Source organism: Dromiciops gliroides, chromosome 1, assembly GCF_019393635.1.
Source record: "Dromiciops gliroides isolate mDroGli1 chromosome 1, mDroGli1.pri, whole genome shotgun sequence".
Classification (NCBI taxonomy): domain Eukaryota; kingdom Metazoa; phylum Chordata; class Mammalia; order Microbiotheria; family Microbiotheriidae; genus Dromiciops; species Dromiciops gliroides.
This window is the reverse complement of record NC_057861.1, coordinates 379,196,879-379,209,447: the sequence shown is the minus strand read 5'-3', so window position 1 is coordinate 379,209,447 and position 12,569 is coordinate 379,196,879. Positions and strand designations below refer to the sequence as shown.

General features: G+C 36.0%; 1 protein-coding gene and 1 non-coding gene across 2 annotated transcripts; both read left to right on the top strand.

The window, feature by feature from the left end:
* The first annotated feature begins 304 nt into the window (after positions 1-304).
* LOC122749473 (histidine-rich protein PFHRP-II-like) lies at positions 305-1,156 on the top strand. Its single transcript, XM_043995857.1, has one exon. The coding sequence runs from the start codon at positions 305-307 to the stop codon at positions 1,154-1,156; it is 852 nt and encodes a 283-aa protein (XP_043851792.1).
* A 2,658-nt stretch (positions 1,157-3,814) lies between these two features.
* LOC122737650 lies at positions 3,815-3,918 on the top strand. The gene has a single exon (XR_006354461.1). It is a non-coding gene; the product is annotated as a U6 spliceosomal RNA (small nuclear RNA).
* Positions 3,919-12,569: the final 8,651 nt, after the last annotated feature.

The following is a 12,569-nucleotide window of genomic DNA, read 5'->3' as shown; positions in this document are numbered from 1 at the left end:
ACATTCATTCGGACATGCATCAGACATGCATCAGACACGCATCCGACACGCATCCGACACGCATGAGACACGCATCGGACACGCAGACATGCGTACATACGTACACACATCCATACATACATCATACATTCATTCGTACACGCATCAGACACGCGTACATACGTACATATGTACACACATCCATACATACATCATACATTCATTTGGACACGCATCGGACACACATCAGACACACATCAGACACGTGTACATACGTACACACATCCATACATACATCATACATTCACTCGGACATGCATCATACATGCATCATACAAGCATCAGACACGCATTGGACACGCATCGGGCACGCATCCGACACGCATCCGGCACGCATCGGGCACGCATCGGACACGCATCGGACACGCATCGGGCACGCAGACATGCGTACATATGTACACACATCCATACATACATCATACATGCATCCGGACATGCATCAGACACGCATCTGACACACATCAGACACGCATCAGACACACATCGGACACACATCGGACACGCATCGGACACGCATCAAACACGCATCGGACACGCAGACATACGTACATACGTACACACATCCATAGTACATCATACATTCATTCGGACATGCATCAGACACGCATCCGACATGCATCCGACACGCATCCGAACACGCATCCGAACACGCATCGGACACTCATCAGACATGCATCAGACACACAGACATGCGTACATACGTACACACATCCATACATACATCATACATTCATTCGTACACGCATCAGACACGCGTACATACGTACATATGTACACACATCCATCCATACATCATACATTCATTCGGACACGCATCGGACACGCATCGATCACGCATTGGACACGCATTGGACACGCATCAGACATGCGTACATACATGCATCATACAAGCATCAGACACGCATCGGGCACGCATCGGACACGCATCGGACACGCAGACATGCGTACATACGTACACACATCCATACATTCATCATACACGCATCCGACACGCATCCGACACGCATCCGACACGCATCCGACACGCATCCGACACGCATCCGACACGCATCCGACACACGTACATCCGTACATGCATCAGGCATGCACCATCCATCCATCCATAAAACCTAAATAAGAAGGCATTCATTTGGAGTCTCATGGAGGTATTTTGTAAACTAAGTTAGGGAAATTTCAATCTAAGAGAAGGTATTATACTTTTACATGAATAATGTGATATCTAGCTAAATCAACTATGATTAATTATGGTTAGAAATTCAGATTGTGCAAATTCAAATTCTGGAGTGGAAGGGAAGGAACTAAATAGAAATAATCATAATGCCTGTCAAGCCTATGGGCTAGATTTATAATTTTCCTCATTCCCAAATTTACCATTTATTTCACATACCACAACCGAGCTACAGCTCATTGCAGAATCATTATTTTCTTCAATCATGATGGATTGGGACCAGGCTAACATATGCAAGTCATCTTTACAATTGTTTACTAATGTTACAATTGTAATTTTAAAATAACTATTTTTACTAAGAGGTATATATACTTTGTCTAATTTTAACTAATATATATGTATGTATGTACATGTAGGTGTGTGTATATGGAAACTCAATATTCCGTTTGCCTAGTCTTATACTTGGCCTGCTTCCTAGCAAATCAAATATGTCATCAAGTGTACTAATAAAATTTATAGATGAGAATAGAAAATATATGACAGGACTTTGGCTCAGAAAGGAACACAATTAGAGGAATGTCATTCCTTTCTATTCCAACTCACTTGTAAAACCCTGAAAGTCTCCTGAGTGTATATACATGAAGAGCTTTATAGTCTCTTTTTCTCAAAGATTCTCATTGGCAAAATCTGTCTCTGCCTTCTTAGTGTAAAGCTACCCATCACAAACTAAGATTTTAAAACAGGTCACCAGTCATTTTCTCCAGCATGAAGCTCATTTTTTTTCTTCTATAGGTATTTTTTGTAAAAACAGGATGTAGGCCTTCTTTGGAAGGACAAAAAGAACACTTTATTCTTTCCCAATTGATTTTTTTAAACGAGAGGTGATAAGATTAAAAAGAAAACAAAATAGAACCACAGTTTTGTTGTTGGTAGTTTTGTTTTAACTTTTGAAATATCATTTCAGTTAAAGTGATGGGGAGATAAAATAATCTATTGAATAATGTTGAAGATGAAATTAGGAAAGGCAGGGTTCAATACTTGTTTGGCACTTACTACCAATATAAGGTTTTGCAAGTTGTTTGCATTCTCTGATTTTATAGATTATAAACTTGAAGTTCAATCTAATTATGCCTCACACTTTCCTTGTAGGCTTTTTTTTAAAAGCAAGAAAATAAATATAAAGTGACTTGAAGGTATCAAGTGAATTTTCAAAGGATTAATTAATAATCACTTGAAAATACTCAACCTCCCTTTAATCAAATAAATTAAAATTAAACCAATTTTGTGGAATCACCCCTCCTCCTTACATATACACCAATCAAATAAAGAAAAATAATTACAAACAATGAAACTCAATACTGTCAGCATTAGAAGAGCACAGGTAGGGGCAGCTAGATGGCGCAGTGGATAGAGCACCAGCCCTGGAATCAGGAGTACCTGAGTTCAAATCCGGCCTCAGACACTTAACACTTAACTAGCTGTGTGACCCTGGGCAAGTCACTTAACCCCAATTGCCTTACTAAAAGAAAAAAAAAAGAAGAGCACAGGTACACAGTCATTAAAAGTGAAATATCAAACTTATAGAATATTTTTGAAAGTAATCTTATAGTTTAATTAATCAAGAATCATTTATTAAGTACCTAAGGCAGGTTTTGTGACATATACTGTACACTAATTGTTGTGAAAATAATCATAGCTTTTTGCCCAATAAACTCTGTTGCTAGAAATATAACCCAAAGTTGTTATAAATAAAAATAGCTATAAGTAAAAAAATATTTTTATAGCAGTATTAGATATAATTATAAAATGACAACAATACTGAAACAAGTTGGATATTGAAGCTTTATAGTTGTTATAGTTATAATTTTGATTAACTTATGCAGTAGTGAACCTTTGTTTAGAAGTTTTGGCTATCTTTATTTCTCTATCAGCCAAAAAAAAAATTAATTGGGTGAATACTATGTAGACAACCATGTATTTTACTGAGCACAGATGATAGAAAAAGAGGCAAAAGAAAATTTTTGCCTTCAAGGAGCTCACAAACTAATAGGTAAGACAAAGAAATATATACAAAGAAGCTATATATAGGATAAATAGGAAATAATTAGAGAGAAGGCACTAGAATTAAAAGGATCGGGAATGGCTTCCTCTAGAAAGTTTTAGTTGGAAATTAAGTTAAGCCAGGGAAGCCAAGAGGGAGAGATAAGGATGGAGAGCATTCCAGAGATGGGGGCAGTATATGTGTGGGGGGCAGTCAGAGTCAATGCCCAAAGCCATGAGATATAGTATCTAGTTCAAGGAACAGAGTCTATGACGGGAAGTGAGGTGTAAGGAGAAAGGAGAGATGGAGGAGTTAGTTTAGGCTTTGAACATGAGATTTTGTATTTTATCCTGGAGATTATAGGATGTATGTGTGACATATTCAAATCCACTCTTTAGGGAAACACATACACACCACAAAGTAAATTACAAAACAACTCAGTGGTATAGTAGCAGCTGGAAGTTTAAGAAAATCATCCATCCTTTAGGAGGTGGTACTTAAACAGCTTTAAATAAAGCAAGAATAGACATGATAGTGGATTTCTTCACATTAAGAGATGATAATGAGTGCTCGTTTTGGCAGCACATATACTAAAATTGGAACAATACGGAGATTAGCATGGCCCTTGTGCAAGGATGACATGCAAATTCATGAAGAGATGACAATATGAAAATAATGGTAGAGTTTACAGAAGCACATCAGAAAAGTAGACATCTACTTGTTCATGTGGCCAGAGAGAGGCATTAATAAATGGATAAATGAATGAAAAAGCACTTCATTAGTGTCTGTAATGTTCCAGAGATTGATCTGATCTCTAGAGATGCAAACAAAAAATCAAGACATTCCCTGCCGTCAAAGACCATGATGTGGTTCTAAACATATTCATATTTTTAATTTTCATCAGATTTTACCATAATTATTTCTCCTACATTACGAATTTGTCACATTTTCTTGAACTTTTTCTTTATAAATTTCAAGTTATGTAATTTGTCACATATATGTATATAGATATGTTTAATATTGATATAGGTCCATTTTATATGGGTTCTTTAAGCATAATAATGTTCCTATTTCAATTGTAATTGTGAATTTGGGGAGGTAACTATGATGAATAGTAAGTTTTATTAGGATACTGTGAATTTGGAGGATAAGTATGATGAATAGTAAGCTTTATTAGAGCCCCTCATTTCAATTCTGTATGTCATTTTAGATGTATTTCTTGTATACGATAGGTTGTTGGGTTTTATTTTCTTATTCTCTTGTTCTATTATATTGTTTAATCTTTTCAGATGTAAATTGAGTTTGTTACACAATCTTCCTCCATTGATTTTTATCCCAGTCCAACCCTTTTGTTACCTTTATTTTATTATCTTACAGGCCTCACCCTTTAATCACTAAAGTGATTACAATCCTATTACTGTTTTACCATCGACTTCTTAGGGTTGCATTACTTTCTCCTATATATCATTTACCAAAAATTTTACCATAATTATGAAGCTTTATACACTTGTTCTGTTTTACATATTATATAAATATATCTATCTCTATCTATAAGAGGCAAAGGGACTGAGTCCATAGAATATTAACTTAATAACTAATTTCTTCCTCTTATGCTTATTCATTGTGTCTCATGTAATGTTCATGTCTTCTTTTAATTTTGTTGCTTTTTGCTTCTCTTCTGTATCATTTAACTCTACTTCAGTTTTGTTTTGTTCATGTTTGTGTTTGTATGTGTCTGCATGTGTATTCCAAAACTGTTATTCTCTCTCTTAGGGCCTCTACTTCTTAAAAGATGATTTCCAATATATTTTCTTTTTTTCTTTTTCTGATTGTTTAATTCTGCATTAAGAGTTCTCGTTGTGCTACAATTCAAGTCAAAGACAGGAAAGCAGAAGGTCATCTCTGAGGAAATGAGAAAAGAGCAATTTTGTTTTATGTCAGAGTATGGAAATGGGGATTAATGTCGAAGAAAACTAGAATGCTATATTGGGACCAGATTGCATAAGACTTTAAAATCTGAACAAAAGGTGTTTACATTTTATCTTAAAGGGAATGAGAAGCAACTGGAGTTGAGCAGGAAAATGTCATGGTAAGATATGTGTTTAAGGAAAATTACTTTGTAATCAATGTATACAACAGACTGAAGTGGTAACTTGAGGCTGGAAGACCATTAAGGAGTCTATTGTATTAATATAAGAAGAGGAGATGAATACATAAACTAAGAAAGTAGATTGTGAGTAGAGAGATGGGGCTGGATGAGAGAAAAAGTGTTAGAGTTAAGAGTTAGAAAATGCAGGATAATTCGATGTTATGAACCTGGTAGACTGGAAGCCTGGTGATGATCTTGGGGAAAAAAGTGATTAGAAACATTTCAAGAGTGGAAAATTTAGCAGAAAATATAATGAATTCTATTTGGGAAAAGTTGGGTTCAATATTTCTCTGGAGCAGTAAAATGAAATGTTTATTAATGTTGGAGGACTAAGATGATGATAGCCATTAGTTCTGCATATGTAGATCTGGAAGTCACATACAGAGAGAGTATAGTTAAATCTATGGGAGATAATAAGGCTACCAAAAGAGGGAAAGAGTTTAAACATAGAGGAGAAGAGGACCCAGCATGAAAATATGGGTAGTGAGACATAAAAGTAAATTGAGGGATAGTCAAACAGAAGTTGAATTGGAGGAGAGTGGTATCACAAAATCCCAGAGAAGGGAAGATTATGCAGGAGGAATGGTGAACAAAAACATCATATGTAGCAGATAGTTCAAAAAAGAATGAAACAAAATTGATCACCAAATTTAGAAATTAAGAGATCGTTGGCAACTACTGAGACTTTAGTTTCCATTGAGTGATGTCAGAAGCTAAATTATAAAGTGTTGTGAAGCAAGTGACAAGGAAGAGGCAATGAGTATTAATTTTATACCCAAGCAATTTGGTTTGGTAAATGAAGAACAATAAAGAACAACAGCTTGAGGATATAATATGATTTAATGAAGGTTTTTTATTTTTAATTTATGGAATACTAAAAGCATTACTACCATATAGTAAATAGTATGTGAAAGTGCAAATCTACTATGCACAATTTGCAATTTCTTTTAAATATACAAAGTAATAATGTAAGTTTTTCTTTCCCCCATAGCTACCATTAAACACACACACATATATGCATATATGTATTATATATGCATACACATATAAGCACATATACATGCACAAAAATGTGTGTAGTCTTATAAATGAATAAACTATACATATATGAAATTATACTATACATATTTCTATTTATCAGTTCTTTCTCTGCATAGAGATAGCATCTTAAAACATTATTGCTGTTACTGTATACAATGTGCTCTTGGTACTGCTCATTTCTGTCTGCAGTATTTCATCGAAGTCTTCCCATTTTTTCTAAAATCATTGAGATTATCATTTTTTCTAGCACAGTAGTATTCCATCACAATAACATACCCCAATTGGTTTAGCCATTCTTCAATTGTTTTTAAAGAAGGTGGAGATATGCATATTTGAAGAGAATAGGGAAGGTATAAATTTTTAGAGACTGAATATTTGAGAACCAAGTATATGGGCATTGTAGTTTGATGAAGACAACAGGGAATAGGTTTAAATTCAAATAAAGAATGGTTGGCCTTGGAAATGAGAAGGGGTACCTCTTTGTCAAAGACTGGAGGGGAAAGAGGAAAGAACAGGTAATGAGGTTATACATTTGAGATGATAACAGAAGATGTTCACTTCAATTTTCTCAGTAAATGCAAGGTAAGATACCCAGCTGAGAAATATTGAGGAGGGAGAAGTGTGGAAGACTTGAGGGAGGAATACGTGTTTTGGTATAAGGCAGGAATAAAAAAGACTGTGTTGTCACAGTGAGGGCCTTGTAGAAGTTGGATAAGATGAATTTGTAATGAACCTAGTCAGCACAGTGGTGAGACTTTCTCCAGCTGTGCTTAGCAGCTTGCAGTTGTAGCAGAGAAAGTGATGGTGGGAGTAATCCACAAATGAGGTTTGGCATGAGACAGGTGATAGAAAAATGTATTCAACAGCTGAGGACAGGATAGAATTATAATGCTGTACTAATCACTTGCAGTGAAAGTGGAAGGAAAGTGAAGTTAAAGCAGAGGTAATGGCCTGATGAGGATGCAGCATCATCAAAAGGTAGAAAAAGATCATTTATATTTCACAGATAACAGTGAAAATTCTTAACTAAGGAATAGAGGTGATCACAACAGATAAGGGATAAATTAGATGGCATGAAATTGGAGAAAATTTGTGCAAACAATTCACACAGCTGGTGAAAACAAAACCTGTCAGTTAAAAAGAAGGAAACACATACTTCCTAAATAATGCTAAGGGACACAAATACATTTATGCATTGTGTGATGCACAAATATATAATATATATTACATAAATTATATGTACACATGCATATACGTGTGTGTGTGTGTGTGTGTGTGTGTTCTATAGGGGGATGTCTACCCCAAGCATATGAAGACTTCCTCTAGTAGAATGGGTGGATAAGAACAATTTGAGAATCAATGTATGGATGCTAATTAAATCCATGAGAGTGTCTAGATGTCAACATGAAGTAGTGCTGCCAGTGAAGAGAAGATAGCTTAAGAAAATCCCTGAGGGATACCTGTAGTTAGAGTGCATGATCTGGATAAGTAACCAACAAAGAAGATGGATGAAATAGTTGTGAGAGATAAGAGGAGAATCAGGAGAGGAGTGTCTTGAAACCTGGGGGGTGGGGTGGGGGAAAAGAACAGTATCAAGAAGAGGGTAATCATTAGTGTCAAAGGCTGCAGAGAGCTCAAGCAGAATAAAGACTTAGAGAAAGCTATTAGATTTGGCCTCTAAGAGATTATTAGTAACTGTAGAGAGAACAATTTCAGTGGAATAAGTGGGGAAGCCTGATTGTAAGAAGTTAAAAAAAGAGTAAGAGGAGAGAGTGGAAGCACCTAATATAAATGGCTTTTTAAAGGAATTTAGATACAAAGAGCCAAAAAGATATAGGTGGTAACAGGGATGGAAGAAATAATTGAGAGTTTGTTTTTGGGTTTTAGTATTTAGTTTGATTTCCAGTATGTGGGAGACATGGGCATGTTTGTAGTCAGTAGGGAATGAGCCAGTAGACAGGGAGAGAGAGAAAAATAAGTAATAGAATGGGGATGACAGATGACAAACTGTTGGAGGAGACAGGTTAAAATGGTATGAATTGAACAGGAAAAGGAATTAACTTTGCTAAGGAGTGAGACCACTTTATATGTGAAACAAAGGTGAAAGAGGCAATAATGGGATCACAGGAATGATAATGTACCAGTAAAGTACCAAGTCTAATTTGGAAGTATGCAGACCTCAGCTTTGTTCAATTCATCCCCATAAGAGTAGATAACACATCTTCATGTCACCTGTAGAATCTAACATAATAGTGTGTGTACAATGAATACTTGAGACTGGGCCAAGTTAACTCATTTCTTCATTCAGGTCAGGCCAGTTTATTTCAGACCAATTCTTCCCTAGCAATAGTTTTCTCCTTCCCACTAGGTGAGCAGACAAAATATTGAAGAGCAAAATTTTAAAAAAATATATTGAAGAACAAAAAGAATAGAGGAGGAGGCAGAGCCAAGATGGTGGAGGAAAGGCATTGACTTGCCCGAGCTCTCCCCAAGATCCCTCCCAAATGCCATAAGACAGTCCTTGGAAGCAGTAGAACCCACAAAAAGACAGGGTGAAATAATCTGCCAGTTAAAGGCAATTTATAAGGTTGGCAGGAAAAGTCTGTAGCACCAAGGTGAGAGTGTAATACAGTCCAGTGTGGGCAGCACAAGCCCAGTCACAGCCAGCCCGGTCACAGCCAGCCCGGTCACAGCCAGCCCGGTCACAGCCAGCCCGGTCACAGCCAGCCCGGTCACAGCCAGCCCGGTCACAGCCAGCCCGGTCACAGCCAGCCCGGTCACAGCCAGCCCGGTCACAGCCAGCCCGGTCACAGCCAGCCCGGTCACAGCCAGCCCGGTCACAGCCGGACAATTGTAGTGACTATTTCTGGACCAGAAAGAGATTACAAGGGATCTCTTTGCTAGCAATGAGGCGGGACTCCATTGCTTTGGCCATACTTGGATTCAGGTCTCAGTCCTGAGTGACAGTCCCAGGGTGGGGAGGAGCACTAGCACAGAAGAGCTTAAGGCCACAGTGGAGCAGGGAACCCTCCTCACAGTTCCTGGGCAGAAAAAACAGGTTTTTGGTCACTCACAGACCATAGTACATGCCAGAAGAGTAGAAATACACCCCTCCTTAGATCATAACACCTTGGAAGAACTAAAAACTAAAAGTTCCCTAGAAGTATCTCTGAAAACAGCTGCACAGAATGCCTTAAGCTTTGGACAGTGGGCCCTCCACCCTGGAAACAGAGCCCTACTTTATAACAATGAGTTAAAAGTCAAGAAATAAGCTGAGGAAATGGGAAAACAGAAAAAAATTCTGACTAGAAATTTACTATGGTGACAAGGAAGATCAAAGAATAGAGGAGATAGATGGATATGCACAACACCATGTAACCTCTAAAAAAATTAGAGCTGTGGGTGTTGAAGTATTAACTTTTTAAGGAAAAACTCTCCAATGGTTTGATCTGTTTAAACATTGAATTGGCTGTCTCTGGACCTGGTGGATTCACCTTCCTAGAAGTCTTTAACCAAAAGTCAGAGGAGCCCTTCTTAAGCATTTTATATATGGAATTCTTTCTCCACCTGTGGTATAAACTAGAGAGTTGCTGATTACAAGAATTTCAAATCTAAATGTATCATGACTAGAAGGTTTAATTAAATACACAATTTTAAGATTGGTCTAATAGATAACAGAAATAATTGACACAAAATATAAAGATGATTCTTTTAAAAATTATTTCAAAAAATATATTTCCATAGCATTTCTGATAACAGAAATACTACTGAATGGAATTCAGGAGACCAATACCTAACTGTATGACCTATAAGAAATAGGTTGACACCTCTGGGCTTAATGTCCTTCAGGAAAATAGACCATTCATTGTTTTCAATATCAATTCATCTTATCACATTTTTAAAACATATATTATTAGTGAAGTTTTGATAGTCAACAATTTTTGTTACTGTTTTTGAATGGACCTGTATCATAGGCATACAAAATTCTTACTGAAGAACTCCTACTTATACAAATAAACCTTCTCCTCAAGGTTATCTTAGAGAAACTATTTAACAAGTTAAAATCTGGAAAGTTATACGTATATGGTTTCAAGATGATTATTGGGTTATATTTATACCATGGCAGATTCAGTTTTTTTCCTATTTATTCAGTAGTTTATTTCTCCCCAATTTCATATAAAAGAATTTGCAAGATTCATTTTTAAACTTTGAGTTCCAAAATTTCTCCCTTCTGATGCCCATCTCCGTAGAGCAGAAAAGCAATTTGATATAGATTATACATGTATAGTCATGGAAAACATTTCCATGTTACTTATATTGTGAAAGAAAACAAAAAAAAAACTCTTAAGAAAAAATAATCTTTTTTAATGTATACTTCAATCTGTATTCGAACACTTTCGGTTCTTTCCCTGGGGATGGATAACATTTTTGATCATGTCTTTCAGAGTTTTCTTGGATCATTGTATTGATGAAAAAAACTAAGTCATTCATAGCTGATCATCTTACAATATTGCTGTCACTGTGTACACAGTGCATTTGACTTTGCTTCAGCTCACATAAGTATTTACAGGTTGTTTTTTTTCTGAGAGTATCCTCCTAGTCATTTCTTATAGCACAAAAGTATTCCATCATATTCACATGCCAATTTGTTCAGCCATTTCCCAACTGAAGGACATCTCCTCAATTTCTAATTCTTTACAACCAGAAAAGGGCTAATTTTATATATATATATATATATATATATAATGTGTATATATACATATATACATACATACACATATGTGTATATATACATATACATATATGCACATACACATAGGTCCTTTTCCTTTTTTTTAAATCTCTTTTTGGTTATAGCCCTAATAGTGGTATTGTGAGGTCAAAGGGTATGCATGGTTTTATAGCCCTTTGGGCATAGTCCCAAATTACAGAATGGTTCAATCAGTTCACAATTCCACCAAAAGTATATTGGTGTCTCATTTTTTTTCCACTCACATCCATTACAATATTTATTATTTTCCTCTTCTATCCTAATCAATAGTGAGTTAGAACATTTTTTTCTTTTCATATGGCTATATATAGCTTTGATTACTTCATCTGAAAATGTTCATATATTGATAATTTATCATTTGGGGAATAGCTCTTAATTTTTATAGATTTGAGTCAGTTCTCTACATGTTTGAGAAATGAGGCCTTTATCAGAGATACCTGTGCTTCATTTTTTCCCCATTTATGATTGCTATCTATTTCCTTCCATCCTATTTCCCCCATTTATTCTATTCTCTTTTCACTCTGCCCCTTTTCAAAAGTACTTTGTTTCTGACTATCCCTCCCCAAACTGTACTCCCTACTTTTAGCACCCTTCCCTTCTCTCATCCTCTTCCCCTTCTACTTTGCTCCAGAATAAAATAGATTTCTATACCCAATTAAGAATACTATTCCCTCTTTGAGTTAATTTGAATGAGAGTAAAGTTCACTAACTTTCCCTCATCTCTACCTTCCCCTCCAATGTAAAAGTTTTTTCTTGCCTCTTGTATGTAAGATAATTTACCCCATTTTACCTCTCCCTTTCCCTTTCTTCCAGTGCATTACTTTCACTCCTTAATTTAATTTTAGATGCCATCTCTTCATATGCAACTCATCACTATGCCCTCTGTCAATATATACCCCTTCTAATTGCCCTAATGTAAAAGTTTAACCTTATTAAAAATGCCTTATGATTTCCTTTTTCTGTTTACTTCTTTGTGCTTCTTGTGAGTCTTATATTTGAAAGTCAAGTTTTCTATTCAGCTTTGGTCTTTTCATCAAGAATTCCTGAACATCCTCACTTTCACTGAATGCCCATTTTTTTCCCTGAAGGATTATATTAAATTTTACTAGATTGGTGATTCTTGTTTGTAATTCTAGCTCCATTGCCCTCCAGAATATCACATTCCAAGCCTTCCTATCCTTTAAGGTAGGAGCTGTTAAATTCTAGTATTCTGACCATAGTCTTGGTTTCTTTCTTTCTATTTACAATATTTTCTCCTAGAGTTGGAAACTCTGGAATTGGACTATAATATTCCTGTAGTTTTCATTTTTGGATTTCTTTCAGGAGATGATCAGTGGATCTTTTGAATTTATATTTTACC